The sequence below is a fragment of the Notamacropus eugenii genome, chromosome 2 (genome assembly GCF_028372415.1).
Source record: "Notamacropus eugenii isolate mMacEug1 chromosome 2, mMacEug1.pri_v2, whole genome shotgun sequence".
Taxonomy (NCBI): Eukaryota; Metazoa; Chordata; class Mammalia; order Diprotodontia; family Macropodidae; genus Notamacropus; species Notamacropus eugenii.
The window spans coordinates 219,123,347-219,139,454 of NC_092873.1; the positions used below are offsets into that span (position 1 = coordinate 219,123,347).

Here is a 16,108-nt window from a genome sequence, read left to right on the forward strand (position 1 = left end):
TCACACCCCTACTGATTATAGAAATATGTGCTATGTATAAATAGAACATATAGATTACTCTTACAAAATATTTATTCATTAAAGCAATGCACCTATTATATGATATATAGCTTTAAAATTATCATCTTTAGTCCCTGAGTAGAAGTATTCTAATATATAATTGTCAGCTGATAACTGTAAAATAACATTTTAGCAGGGATTCTAGTTTTCTACAATTGCCTTCCATTATATAATAGCTTTTAAAAATTATTTTTTATTTTGGATATTGCAGATTTTATAAATAAAAACAGCAAAGAAAACAAAAAGCAGAAAGCAAAAAATAAATTTTGATGTACAGATTAAAACAAGGACAACCTCTTAACAAATGGCGATGGATTTCAGCTTTAAAAAAAAAATAAAACCCCAAAAGGAATTGAAATTCGTTTAAATATGCCCTTCATTTAGAGAAGATAGATAAGACAAAAACAAACTCATGTTAACAAATGTGGCATTTGCAATTGTCTTATTTTTTCATACGTAGATAGTTTTGTTTCCCTGGACAAAGACTATAATCTCCTCAATGACAGACTCTTTTCTCTACTTCCTCTGCATGCCCTATAGGAAAAGCAAACTAAATGCATGTTTCTTGAATGAATGAAAAGTTAGAAGACAACACAAAACTACTTTGGAATGAAATCTATGCAGGAAAAGTATTTTTTTTTTTTTGCAAAGTATTAAAAAATAAAGACAGAAATATGTTCTCAATTTTCATTGTCTCTTGGTAACAGCTATTAAAGTGTTTGTTTTACTCTTGTTGCTAAAACTTTGGTAGCCAGAGAGCAAGTAGCATTGGATTATTGTATCTTTAAAGGTTACATTAAATTCTAGACATTTATTCATGTAAGCAGCCAACCTAGATAACTCAAATGAAAGGGGAAAGAACTCATTTCCCTTGAGTATTTTTGGGTTTTGAAGCTCTACAGATAATGCTCAATTTCACTTTGGCTGCGCATCTAAATATCTAAATATACTTTTTTTTAAATTGTCACCAAATTTTTGTGAAATGTTTTGCTCCAAAAGTGTAGTTAAAATATACTTTACATTAAACAAGCCATTCTTTCTAAGCAAGATAAGGCAAGACATTGATTCTCTTGCTAAACAGTGGCTTATAACAAGGACCTGACTTCCTTCCCACTTCTTTGACATGGAACAAATGGGATCTGCTTGTCTAAATCCTATTTGTTTCAGTTGTTAATTTTAAGATCCCTCTGGTGCTTTTGATAGGGTACCATTCGTGTTTTCCAAAGTCATTTTAATAGATATAAACATGTGTGTATATAATATATATTATATATACATATATATTCAGTGTTTGGACATCATCACATATGATACTCTATATTGAATGTGCACTGGTATATACTAGAAAATAATCAAATTATTCCTTTGTTGCATTTTTCAAACTAGAGATAGGAAGGTTTGGAATATGTATGTTATTTTCAGTGTGTCATTTTGTTTGCTGAATGGGAATAATAACAGTTTTTGTAATTCCTTTGGTAGTTTGGTCACTTTTAACACAGGAGGCATCTTGGTGTCACAGTGGGTAAGGGCATTGAACTTAGAGTCAGGAAGACCTGAATTCAAATCCTGCTACAGACCCTTACTGCATATGTGATCTGAACCAATCATTTGAGCTATTATTCAAATTCACTTTCTTTAAAATCACCTGTGTCACAAGGTCATTGTGAAGAGACGAAGTTGAAAGTACTACATCAAAGCTAGATATTTTCATTATTATTATTAATCATTAACATCTCCAACTAATTCTTACAATATTTTCCACATGGGCTTAACCAGTAGGTATGGGGTGGTAGACTATTTCTTCTTGCATATCCATTTTATTGCTGGTTTTGTGGTTCAGTCATTTTTTAGTCAAATCTGATTCTATCAGCCCAAACCGTTGTTTTTCAGTCATTTTCAGTTGTATCAACTCTTCATGATTCCATTTGGTTTTTTGTGTGTGTGTGTTTTGGCAAAGATACTGGAATCGTTTGCCAATTTCTTCTCCAGCTCATTTTATAGTTGAGGAGACTGAGGCAAATAGGGTTAAGTGATTTGCCCAGGGTCACATAGCTATAAATGACTGTGGCCAGATTTGAACTCAAGAAGATGAGTCTTCCTGACAATAGACCCAAAACCTTTTCTACTACATCATCTAACTCCTCTCTTACCTCTGTACTAAAGCCTTATTTAAAACAACTGAAGAGTTATGAAGGCAGGTTGGTACGGAGGAAAACACATAAGAAATGGAGTCAGGGGACCTAGGTTTAAATGCTACCACTGCTGCCTACTACCTGTGTGACCTTTGACCAGTCACACCTTCTCTGGTCCTGGATTCTTCACCTGTAAAATAAGAGTTTTAGACTTAGAGGGCCTCTAAAGTCCTTTTAACTCTAAAGTTATGACCCTTTGACACTGAGACTTTTCAGCAGAGCTTAGAACTACAGAATTATAGAATGCTTGAGCTGGATGGGACCTTAGAGATTATCTCATCAGAGAGGTGAAGTAGCTGATCCAAGACCTCACAGATAGTTAGTGGCAGAGCTGGGACTATATAATCTGTCAAATGAGGGGTTTGGATGAGATTATTTCTAGGTCCTTTCCAGCTCTAACAGTCTATAACTGTGGCTATAACCCAGATTCCCTGACTCCCTATACAGTGCTCCTTTCTTTCCACCAGGGCTAAATGGAACAAACTGAAGTATTTGGATCATTTTTCCTTAATCATACTTGTAATAAACAAACAAAATCGGTTTTGGGGGCTGAGTGATCTGAGTAATTGTGGTTGAAAATGCATAGCCTTAGGAGACTTGAGAATTTTGGCTTTGTGATTTTGAAATGAATTTTGAAGTGATTTTCTTTATTTTGCCTAGTCTCCAGTTTTTCTCTTCTCTCTCAATGTATTTATGGGAAAGTATGCCTCTGTAACAAATGAGTGAGTTTAAAAGTGTTCTGAGAATAATAAGGAGGGATAAATTATCATCAGTGATTTCTTTTGGGATTCCTCAATGTATTATATTGATATTCTATCATTTAAGGGCTTTTCCAGGGGATCTAAATAAATCTTTGAAGTGTGTGTGTTTGTCCTTCATTGCGGAAGAAGACTATGTCATCAGAGAAATAATGACTTGACTTGCACTTGACTTTGATTTTAGTGAGGGAGGGCTGTGCAGGTCACCAGCCTCACTTCTCCTCCAGAGCCATCTGAATCCAGTGACCAGTTATTCATCAGGATGACTGGAGATGATCCAGGATGAGGCAGTTGGGGTTGAGTGACTTGCCCAAGGTCACACAGCTAGTGAGTGTCAAGTGTCTGAGATGAGCTTTGAACTCAGGTCCTCCTGACTCCTGCACTGGTGCTCTATCCACTGCACCACCTAGCTACCCCAAATCTTTGAAGCTAGAGTAAGAAGAAAGGAAATAAAAACAAGGATTTACTAACACCTCTTATAACCAAACACTATGCTAACTGCTTTACAAATATTATCTCATTTCAGTACTTGGTAGCTGGAAACAAAACAACAGTATGTTCAGATACAAGCAAAATTAAATATATTTTGTTTTCTCAAAGTTAATGTTTGCCCCAACACCATAGCTTTTAAATTTTCTCCAATTTTCATTATCAAATACATATGATTCTTATTTCCTTCCCTTAAAGCAATAGTACAGAAACACCTGTACCTTCCATGACAGAAATTAGCTAGATAGCTGAGAGCAGAGAATAGAGGGCTTCCGAGTTCCCATTCAAGTCTTCTAAGCCTGGGCTGCCTTCCACAATAGACACTATAATACTTGGCACCACTTTTGCCATCTTGAAATCAACTTCACAGACATGTGGAGAACATAGATGCAAACAATTAGCAAATGTTTTTAAGTAAACACTATGTTCCAGGCACTGAGGTAGTTTTATGAAGAAATAAAGACAAAAATGAAATGGTCACTGAAGAAAATAAAGGAGCTTCATTAATTGGAGGAAACAGCATTGGCTTTGTGAGTATTTGTGGTGCAGTAGAAAGACTATAGGCTCTGCTGTGATAGGACCTGTGTTCAAATTCCTGTTCTCTCTGTTTCTCAAGCCTGTGTGATCTTAGGCAAGTTATTTTATCTGTTTGGGACCTCTGTTTCCTCATCTGTGAAATGAGAGAGTTGAAGGAGATGGCCTCAAATGGCATTTTCAATTCTAAACATGATTTAGAGGGAGAGAGACGGAGAGAGAGAGTGGGAGAGAGAAAGACAGAGAGAGAGAGAGAGAGAGAGAGAGAGAGAAACAGACAGACAGACAGACAGACAGAGAGAGAATCCTATTTAAATTCTACCTTTTAGTATTTCTACAGATTCTGTGGTGAAGCATATTACCATTTTCCCTCTTTTACTAAAAATTAAGTTCTAAATTCAGTTGTCAGTCGTATGAAGGCAGGAATGTTTATTTCTTTTGAATTCTCATTCTCCATTCCCACCTCAAATACCCAATCTGTACTCAATTAATAAATCCCTTCTGATCACTGACTTTCAAGTGAGATGCCAAAGAAATATTTTAAAATGAATGAATATATATAAACCATCCATTGTTGAAATTGTTTTAAAATTCATATGACTTACCTGTCACTTGATTCCCTAGTTCCTTTTCAAGGAACTGGCTGTGGAGAAGTGAGGCCGGCGACCTACACAGCCCTCCCTCACTCAAAACAAAGTCAAGTGCAAGTCAGGTCATCATTTCGCTGATGGCATGATCTTCTTCGGCAATGAAGGACAAACACAAAACAATCCTTTTCTAAAATACCATAAAAATTTGTTTCTTATCAATACAACATTGAATTATATATTATCTGTTATTAGGAACCATAAGCAGGAGATCTTTTCTAATCCAGTCCTTTCCGAAGCATATATTTATAAATACATATGTTCATGCATAGTCTCTATATCTTATGCACCAACTTTGGCATTAAAAAGGTAGAAAGGTCTCACAGCATTTTGGTAAGCTTTTTTATTTTTTAGATTTTGTTGTTAAAGTTTTCCAGTCATACAGAAATCCAGAATTATTTCATAAGGATTAGCTATATTCACTTCGAAAAATATAGGGATCAAGGCATATTTAGAAGAGTATTAAATTCCTCTGTGCTACTTGGTCAGTTTCTTAAGAGAGTGTAACAGAAATGTCCCCAACCTTTTGACAAAGGAAGTAGAATCTCAAATTTGTTTTGGAAACTATGCTTTGCAAACTGTGAATTTAAAGGAACATACATACATACATATGTGTATATATATATATATATATATATATATATATATATATATATATATATATATATATATATATATACACATGCATATAATGTGTGTGTGTGTGTGTGTGTGTGTGTGTGTGTGTGTGTGTGTGTGTGTAAGCTATGGTTAAATACCTAATTAGGGATAGCCAAGAAATAGGATATTTCCTGTTTTTAATCCTGTTTCAGTGATACAGTGACTTATTTGGAAAGGGTAAGATGAAAGGTTTGGGAAATGTGTTTAAGAAAAGAAAGCCCTGAAAGCCTTTAGATGAATGTCCAGGTAAATATTACCTCTTCTTTTCACCTCAGAGGATGGCCTAGTTCTGGTTTATCTCTGAGTATGTGTGCCCTGTCTAGGGTGTCTCTTTTGATCTGGAGATGCCACAGACTGCTTGGCCCACATTCCAGTCTCACCAATGCAGAAGAGAGTTTGGAGTTCAATGCATTGCTTTCAGAACTGCATACACTCTCTCCTTTTCCCTGCTCTTTTACCTGTCTTATTATTTAAAACAAAGCAAAACAAAATGTTCTTCACCTTTGCCCCTTGATTTTATGAATGCCTAAGTCTAAAATCGAGGCAGGCAGTGTAAATATCCCTTTACACAGCTTTAATAGTGTATATTTAAAATAACTTTTCAAATGGAGATTTCTCTTTTCCTTTATCTTAGTTTAATGTTTAGTTAGATACATCTTCAAAGCCTCTTGAGGACCATTTTGGGGAAAAAAAGACCACTTAATATATCTCCTCATGTTCCCGTTATAATCTAACTGTATTATCTCAGCAAATTCATTTCTTTTGAATAGAGAAATGAAACAACTTCATAATGTCTTTGATACATTGCTTACTGGCCATTTATTGCACTGAATATGAGGAAAACTGGAATCTACTCCAAGTGCTACTATTATTAACAAGCTGTTTGACCTTAATTCACAAACTTTCTGGACTCCAGTTTTCTCCACTGTGAAGTGCAAGAGCTATGTCCCTTCCAGGTCTCATATCCAGTATTATCTCTGTTCTCTTACCACCATGCAGGATTCAGAAGTGACTCATGAGCTCTTTTTTTCTCTTGCATTAAGGTATTTTGGTTTTTAGGATGGAATCCAACAAAGAGTGAGACAAAAATCTTGTACTTGAATGCAAGTATGTACTGGAAAAAAAACCCCACAGAGTAGTATGCAATTGACCACAGAATTGTGTCAGAGATTTATGTGAATGCTATTTGTCCTTCAATTACATTGAAAAGAGAAGAAAAAAATGGCTCTTCTGTCTTCTCTGCATATTATTGCAGAAAAGCACTCTGAAAAGAGGGAAGTTTCCATTTCCAGTGAGGCATCATGCCCTGTCTTCTATATGACTGAGAGATCCAGTGATAACCACTCTGAAGATACAGGAATGGAAAATTACAGTATAAGTGGCAGTAATGGTAATCACAGGGACGGATCCTGACAGATTGTCTGGAGTGCGTGACAGTGTAAGAATGCCAGCATAAACAAATGGCTGCTTGAGATTTTTTTTTTTTTTTGCTATCAAGTTAGTTAATTTAAAAAAAAAAGAGGTGGATTTGTATTTTAAAATCTGTATTCAATTAAGAAACAATTGTGAGATTTTACTTATTTGTTAGGGTTAATGATATATCTAAATAAACATATCTTTCTGCATAGAAGGAATTTTTACATAAAGCAAAAAGATAAATGACTTGGAAGATGTTAGCATTTTCCTCAAATTCTTTTGCATTTATACTATATGCATTTATCTAGTAGGTTTAACATTACACAGATGCCAGAATTTCCCATCTCCTCCCTCACCATTATCAATCTAGTTGCTATTAAAACCTATATATAGGATTAGTATTTTGGATCTATTCACAATACCCACCGTGCTTCACAACCTCATGACCTGGATTATTAAACCAGCCTCTGGTTTGTTTTCTTCTTTCAGGTTTCTCCTCAACCCAGTAGCCAACAGTGATTTTCCTAAAAAAGAGGTCTGACCATATCACCTCTTCCCTCACCCTGCCTCCTGCCCTCCCCTCCCACCAACAGATACTCTTAATAAACATCAATAGTTTTTATTGCCTCTAAGATAAAATATAAACCTTTTTGACATTTAAAGTTCTTCACAGTCCAGTAACTTCTTGCAGTTGTCTTACACAACACATCCCTCCATGAACTCCAGAGTCCAACAATACCGCTTTTCCATTTATCTCTTTCCACTTGCTCTTTCCTTACCTTTGCCCTGGTTGAGCCTGGAAGGTATTTTTTTCTTACCTAAGATTCTCCTGGATCCCTGATTTTTTTAAGACTCCTCTCAAGAGCCTTCTTTTACATGAAACTTTTCCTGATTTCTCAAGCTGTTAGTTTACTTCCCAAACTACCTTGTATTCATTTTGTTTCTATTTTGAATATACATATATATGTGTGTGTGTGTGTGTGTGTGTGTGTGTGTGTGTGTATGTCATCTCCCCAGTTTGATCAGGGCCTATTTCTCCAACACTTAGTCTAGTGTCTATATAGTAGGTATTTAATTTTAAAAATGCTTATAGATTGATAAATAGTCTTTGCTTTTTTTGGTATGCTTCCCTTTATGTCTGCATCCTTGGCAAACTCTTAATTAAAATGAAACCCATATTATAGTTGATATTTTGGTGGTATCCATGCTGTCTTTCCTTAAAATAACACTTGCAGTGGTACTGTGTATCTTTCCTTCTTTGGGTCTCCAGGAAAATGCCAATCGAGACAAAACTTTTAGTAAACATTATTGATGGTGGAGATAACCTAATGTGTTAATATGTGCTGAATCCATTTTCATGGAGCACGGAAGTGAGCAGTGTTTAGAAAGACAACAAACAGATACTATAAATATGGAATGGTACCTGAGATGCATGAACAGGTACACATTTCTTTTGTTAGTGCTCAGTTGCGTCCAACACTTTGTGACTCCATTGGGGTTTTCTAGACAAAGATACTGGAGTGGTTTGCCATTTCCATCTCCAGTTCATTTGACAGATGAGGAACTGAGGCAAATGGATTTAAGTGAATTGTCCAGGGTCACACAGTTAGTTAAGTGTTTGAGGCCAGATCTGAACTCAGAAAGATGAGTATTTCTCACTTCAGCCCTAGCACTCTCTCCACTACACAACCTAGCTGCCCTCCCTTTGTTTCTCTCTCCTTGTCCCTCTGTACATGTATACACACACACACACAATTCAATAAACACAAACATATATGTATGTATGTATATACACATACATATATAAATAATTTGTTTTTTTCATTGGCTGGGTTTATGATATCATCCCCACAAGGAACTTTCTCTGCAAATTACAGTCTTAGAGATCCGTTAAGGACACTTAGAAATTATTATATGCCAAAGATATAACTTGAACCCAAATCTTCTTAACTCCAAGTTTATCTCTCTAGTATTATGCATGTTGATTATATACAAATGTATAGAAGCATGTACATGCATATCTGTATACGCATACATATATGTGTATATTCATAGATACATGTATGCAGACATACACACATGTGTGTATACACAATTATGAAATCACAGATATGATAGAAATAACTATTATTAGACTTGAAGCCAGTAATAAGTGAGTTCAGGTGCCATGTCAGATGCTTACTAGGTTTTTGACCGTGGGCAAATCAATTAATCTCTCTCAGCCTTTTTCTTCCTCTGTAAAGTGAGGGTAACAGCACCTACCTCACAAAGTTTTGGGGAGGATCAAATGATATTACATGTACAGTGAGTTTCAAAACTGAAGGTAGCATATAAGCGCTAGGTATAATAATTATTATTACATGCAAATATATACATACACAAATATATAGGTATATGTATACATATATACAAATGGTAGAGTTTAGGAATCTTAGAGTTAAATATGCTAATATGGGGCTATAGGCATTTTATTGTCTGTAGTATATAAAATTGCTCTATGGCATAATGAGAAAAGATATAGAATTATAGAAGTATAGATTTAGTGCTGGAAGAGTCTCCAAAGATCATCTTCATTTTACAGATGAAAAAACTGAGGCTCAGAGTGATCTTGGTTTGAATCCTGTCTTTAATATTTAGTAGCTATGTGACCATGAGTTAGTCATTTGACCTCATAGAGTCTCAATTTCCTCATCTATAAAATAGGGATAATAATGTCTGTAGAACTTCAGAAGACTAATGAAATAAAGCATGGCAAATGCCTGTTTAGTATTAAAAAGTACTGTATAAATGAGAGTAATTTTTATGAGGTATTTTTAAAAATTAACCATGCTTTTACATTTTAAGAATTTGATACACCTGATCTTGAAAATTGAGTTTAAAGAACCAAATATTTGAATTAATAAAGGCTACCAAATCTAGAAATTATCTTTCCCACTTTGAATATCTTTTTTTGTTATTTGATTTCTACAAACTTCCTGCATTCTCACTTGACTTACTTAATGTTTTATGGTTGGTTTTTTTTTTCTTTAAATGTTTTATCCTTCAACTTAATTTGATTACAAATTCCTTGAGGGAAGATACTAACCTTTTTCTGTTTTGATATCCCTAGTACCCTTTATTTTGCATTGGAAAATGACTTTAATTAATTCAAGAAGTATAATATATTGAAAATTTTCAGCTTGAGAAAGGGAATTTTCAAATCACCTCATGGTTCATTGTTTTGTTTCAAGATTATCATGTTCAAAATAATATTATCATCAGCATAAGATTCATAGAACAGTTTTATGATTTGTAGAGAACTTTGCATACTTATCTTGGTATCTTACAGTTGAGGAAATTGCGTCTTAGAGAAAGCAAGCGACTTATTCATGGGTCACACAGCTAATAAATGACCAACTTGATTCCCAAGTTCAGCTCCTTGTCCATCCTGCCATAAAATTGCTTGTGCTCGTCTTGCCTTCAATTTAGATGGTGTTCTATATCCTGTTATCCAGAAATGGACAATAGTATATAGTACTTTATACTGAGAGATGTTTCCATTCTTTAACTTTTGCTCACAGCTAACCATCTCCAAAGCTGAATTTTTGAAGGTTGAAATATAACCTGCATAAATATATTGCAAATATGTGTGAGAAGTGTGCACTCAGTACCTGAACTTAATTGACATGCTGAGAAAATATATGAAACATATAGTCACCGGATTCAGAAAATGAAAATTAATGTATGAATTATTTAGCTAACACTGCACTTTGCCCCAGAATCTGGTGTTTATTATTGTGAGTTTTAGCAGGAAACAGAAGCAGTATCAATTGGGAAAACATTTCTTTACTGAATTGAGAACAGTATGGCTTTCTAGTTTCTAAGTGGAGAAACCTGGTTCTTAGGTTTCTTTGTTCCCAGTTAGACTACTCCCAAGCTATTTTAGCTCAACATTTTACATACTAATGGAGTCTAGGGAAGTGCAGTTGGCAGCTGTTCATGGGATAATAATGAAACACACTGTTTGGTACTGCATACCGCTGCTGTAAAATGCGGGAAGTATTTTATAGAGATCAGGGTGAGTCGAGCTGTATCCACTTTAAGTGTTGTATGTGTGTGAACTGAGAGTGAGGAAGTTGTATTTTCATATGAGAATAACTAGCAATCCCTTTCTCCTCGCAGGTAAAGAAAACGTGCACAGAAACAGATGTTTCAGAGCCTCAGAATTCCAGGTACAGTCCATAGAGGCAAATGCTGAACTGAGGAAATGTGGGGGAAACAGAATCTTTAAAAAAATTGGTCCATTAGGGTTCTTTTTGAAATTTTAGAAACAGAAATTATTTACCATAATAGAAAGGGCATAATCATTCATATAGTAGAGAGAGGGACTCAACACTGGACATAGGGAAATTTTCAGATCAATAGCAGGAATTTGTCACTGGTCCTACTTGAAAGACCACAGCAATGTATACGGAAATAAGAAAAGTGGACAGTAGTAGTACTGAACCTTTTCCTGTAAAGATCTTATATATTTTGCATCTTTAAATTAGTATCGAAGAGTTCTAATAACTTTCAAATGTATTTTTGAAAGATTGAGCTAAAATTACTTTTTAAAAGTATTTAATATTTTATAAACTTTTAAGAAAATAAAACTTTACAATCACTTGTTTTTCTTCAAATGTTATTAAATTTCAAAAGCACTCTTAAATTTGAAAGTTAAGAAATTTAGAATGAGTTTATATGAAGTTGGCATGTGGGGTCTATGGGTATGAAGGGACTGTGGAATAGCAATCGTAGAACCAAAAGTGAACTGAAGATTAAGGAACTTCATAATGTGGTGGGTTTTTAAAAAATAAATTGGCCATATGCTCTAAGTGATGTTCTTCCAGAAAATATACATATATATGATATACTGATATATCATATTTTGTTATATTACAATAAATATGATGACAAATCTATGTGAAGGAGTGGGGTGTGTGATTTCACTGGATCCTCCAACAAGAAAAGCCCCTCTGCCAATGCCGTAGCTGTTCTGCGACCTAGAACCATAATGAATTTCACTTGATCACTGAAGGGACAAATTGGTTTGCTCGATATCACACAAGTAGTTTGTGTCACCGCTAAACTTGAAGCCAGATCAGTCTGTCTCTGAGATCAGCTTCACAACTGATAAATATACTTGACCATTTCCTAATTTAGGACTCTAGCACATTAGGAGATAAAGTATTGCAGCCTAATTATTGAAACTATCCTACCTTGGCACACAAAGGATCTAAGACATCTATACATACATACATACATACATACATACATACATACATACTTACATATATATATATATATGTATGTATATACTAGCTACTTTTTTTAATGACCATGCACTTACTTTTAAGAGACAAGCAAATACCTCTCGGTATTAGGTAACCTAATGTAAATAGAATTCTGCATTTATAGAACATTAGTCACCTACTTAATTTAATTTGAACTTCCTCATTTTAAAATGCCCTTGATAGAATTAGATATGGTATATACAACATCAGTATGACTGCATTCATTCAATCAATCAGCAAACATTTTGTTAACTGCTGGACATACAAAGATGAAAATGAGGCAGTCTCTGTGCATCTTGCATTGAAACAAAGGAGACGTATATAAATTAGAATATTCAAAATAAATATAAGGTTCATTGAAGAAGAGAAGGCACTAACAGTGAAGATATTAGAAAAGACTTCTAAAGAAGCTATAATGAGCAAAATTTTAAGGAAGTAAGGAATTCAATGAGACTGATGGAGATGACGGGGGAACACATTTCAGGAATCAGGGATAACTAGTGCAATGGCATATGGAGTATCATATGAGAAGAATAACAAGACCACTGTGGATAGATTGTAGAGTACAGTAAGGAAAGCAATATCTAATAAAAGTGGAAGGGTAAATTAGGGCTAGGTTGTCAAGAGCTTTGGAAATTAAAAAAGACTTCTATTTGATCCTAGAGGCAACAGGGTGGTGATTGGAATGATTTGAGTAAGAGAGTCAGATGTTAGATCCATTGCTTTGAATTATCAAAATCGTGAAATTTTTGACCTTCATATATTCTGGGTATTAGAGATAATAAACAAAGAACTTTGACTTCTTGAATACTTGTTACATTCCCAGATTCTGGAGTTCTGAGATCCTTTTATTAAGTTCTAAAAGCCAGTAAGAGACAATGGGTTAAACAAAGAATTTGTGAGTTAGGAGAGTGATCCTGCGTCCTCACACTGACTTAGATCCCATTCAGATTGATGAGGCTTAATTTTGACTCTCTGGGTTCAAAACATTGAGTTGGTCAGATCATCCCCAAATTCTTGGCAAGCATGGGAGTGTTTTGCAGAATCACAGAAATGAAAGGGCACTTAGAGGTCACCTAGACTAACTAATATCTGAACAGGAGACCCTGCTATTCAAAAACCTCTAGTGAGGAAGAACCGCTTCCATTTGGGGATGGCTCTAATTATTTGAAAGTTTTTACTTACTTGGAACCAGCTGCATCTACCCTTGTCCCTTATTATTTTGCCTACAGGGGTCAGAACAATAAGTGTAATCTCTTCTCCTTCAAATATTTTGCAAATAGCATAATTAGGTAGATTAGTGTTTAAAATCATCAAATGTTACAGCTGTGAACAGTTTTGGGGATCTTCTAATCCTCTCGTTTTAGACATGAGGAAACCAAGAGCCAGAGTGTGGGCTGCCTAAACACAAAGCTCATTAAGTAACAGGGCCAGTATTGGAACCTCGCTGTCCATACTGCTACTCAGTTGTCCTTTCCACTGTACTATATATTGAATTTTGGGGACAACAATTACGTATTAGGCAAGCCCATTTATTACTGCCTTCAAGGCACTGGGGATTAAAATGTAAAATACAGCACAGTTTCTGGCTGGTTTACATTTTACTACAGGACAAGTTGGGTGAAGGTAAGAGAATTAAGGCCTATAATAACAACATGCAATTTATACAACACTTTCAAGGTTTGCAAAATGTTTTATATACCTTTTCTGATTGCAGTCATTTTTGAATTGCGTTTAACTCTTTGTGACCCCAATGGTGATTTTCTTGGCAATGATACTAGAGTGGTTTGTCATTTCCTTCTCCAATTCATTGATAGATAAGGAAACTGAGGCAAACGGGGTGTAGTGACTTGTCCAGGGTGACGGAGCTAATAAGTGTCTGAGGTCAGATTTGAACTTCCTGACTCCAGGCCTGGTACCTAGCCACTGCACCACCTAGCTGCCCAACAAATCAGCGAAGTAAGTGCGATTTTTATGCCCATTTTTCAGAGATTAAGTTACTTACCCAAGGTCATAAAGCTAGTAAGTCCGAAGAAGGAATCAAATGCAGTTCTTCCTGACTCCATCTCCAATATTCTATCTACTAACTGCTTAGATATATACCCAAGTTATAGTAATAGACACGGTAATAGCAAAGATACAATCCATGCATTATTCTAGGAATTTTGAAGAAGGAGAAAATACCTTAAGGCGTGAAAGATCAGAGCAGGTTGCTCACAGTTGGCAGTATCTGAATGAAGCCTTGAAGGAGGAGATGGATTTGGGAAAGTGGGGAACATATCTCGATGATGATGATGATGGTGGTGGTAGTATTTAATAATTTAATAATCTACTCTATTGATTTATCATTCTGAATCAAAACCTTGATTATTTTAAAAATCAAGCAATAATTGTTTCAATAAATATCCCTTCAACCAAGCAAGTAACAAAATTAATGTTATGCAGTTTCTGAATTTGTAGCTAACCTTAGGTATAGGGAAAATCTGTTAATTCAGAAACCTGTGAATTTAAGATTAAAAACAAAGGCATGAGGGCATGGAGGGATGACTTTAGTATGTGAGAGTCCAGGTACAATGTCTTTCATACAAGAATAAAAATGTACAAATACACCTGGAAAACCATATGTTTGGAATCATGTTCCACACACATACATACACAAATGCACACAAACTCAGAGATACTAACACAGTCTGAACCAAATAATTCTTTTCTAAACAAATCTTAAGAGAAAACATTGAATGCAAAATGACATATCAGCATAAAATGAATGCTATAGATAGACTGCAAAGAAGCGCCTGGATTGGGACCTAAGGCTAATCTAATGCATTTATTTAGCTAGCTTTATAGTGTGTTGGCTTTGGATTTGAAACTATTAGAATACATGCAGATGGAAAGTGTTTTTACAGTAGGGAAGTAATTAAATTGGGTGTGGGAACTTTGTCAGGAGAATTCTTGGAGTGACATATGTGTATCAGCAAATTCTTTGTCTTGCTTGGCCTTCATTCCCCTTTTGGGAAGAAACACTTGGGCTACAGATGTGACTGGCATATTGGGATAAGGGGAATTTAGAAACCTATGCAATAGAACCAAGGCCAAGAATTTCTTACCAGAAATATTTTTTTGTTTATGCATTGAAAGGCAGACATTAGTGGTAATATTTTTTCAGTTACACAAAACTGTATTTATCTTGATGGATGATTAGCATTAAGGGATACATGGTACTTCATTAAAGAATTGTCATTCTTCAAAAAAAATCTTCTGTGTTACTTATTCTCCTGTGGTATTCACTTGTCCAACACACACACACACACACACACACACACACACACACGCACACACACAGAGTGAACAGGATATTTGTCTTTATCACTGCGATTAGTGCTAAACAACTAACCATAAAGAAAACTGAGATTTATATTATTTCCTGATCAGTGCTTAACTTTAGGGATAGAATGAATGAAAATTGAAAAATAGAGGAGAGTTTCATCAGCCTATACTTGATAGTTCTCTGACTCTATTAATAATCTTTGGCAAAAGAATCAGTATTTCTTATTTTTTAAAAAAATTCCATTTGATGGATGTCAAAGCATTTCTTATCTCGTTGGGCTGGAGGAGATGGAACTGATTTTGTCATATTTTGATGGTATTGCTCTCAATTTAATTTCATTCTGTTGAAATCTTCCCCCAAAATATAAAAAGGTTGATTTTTTAAAAATTTTAACTATCGATTATTCAGGTGACATTAGCAAGACTTTTTGCCTGCTTCCTGTTTTTCAGTCAGTTCCTTTTCAGCACTTTTACCAGAGGGTGATCAGGGACATAGAAAGGAAATGAAACTCAAATCAATCAATTTTGCTGCATGTTTGGACCATTAGCAATGGTTTGGTGAAGGAGAAAGTCAAAACCATTGGCTGAGAAGATGCTTTGAATTTCTCTGTGGATTTCATCATCAAAAACATGTGTTGAGTGACTTTTGGACATAGCACCATATGAATCATGGTCCTTGCCCTATAGTGCCTTAAAAACTAAGACTACCAACA

At 35.0% G+C, this 16,108-nt stretch overlaps 1 protein-coding gene across 8 annotated transcripts in view; it reads left to right on the forward strand.

The window, feature by feature from the left end:
* The window catches only part of EYA4 (EYA transcriptional coactivator and phosphatase 4), a 315,711-nt gene that overhangs the window by 141,674 nt on the left and 157,929 nt on the right, over window positions 1-16,108 (forward strand). For all 8 annotated transcript variants that reach the window (XM_072643383.1, XM_072643389.1, XM_072643385.1 and 5 more), the window contains one exon: window positions 10,918-10,967. In XM_072643383.1, coding sequence (XP_072499484.1) covers window positions 10,918-10,967 — 50 coding nt within the window. The remainder of the gene's footprint in view (window positions 1-10,917; window positions 10,968-16,108) is intronic.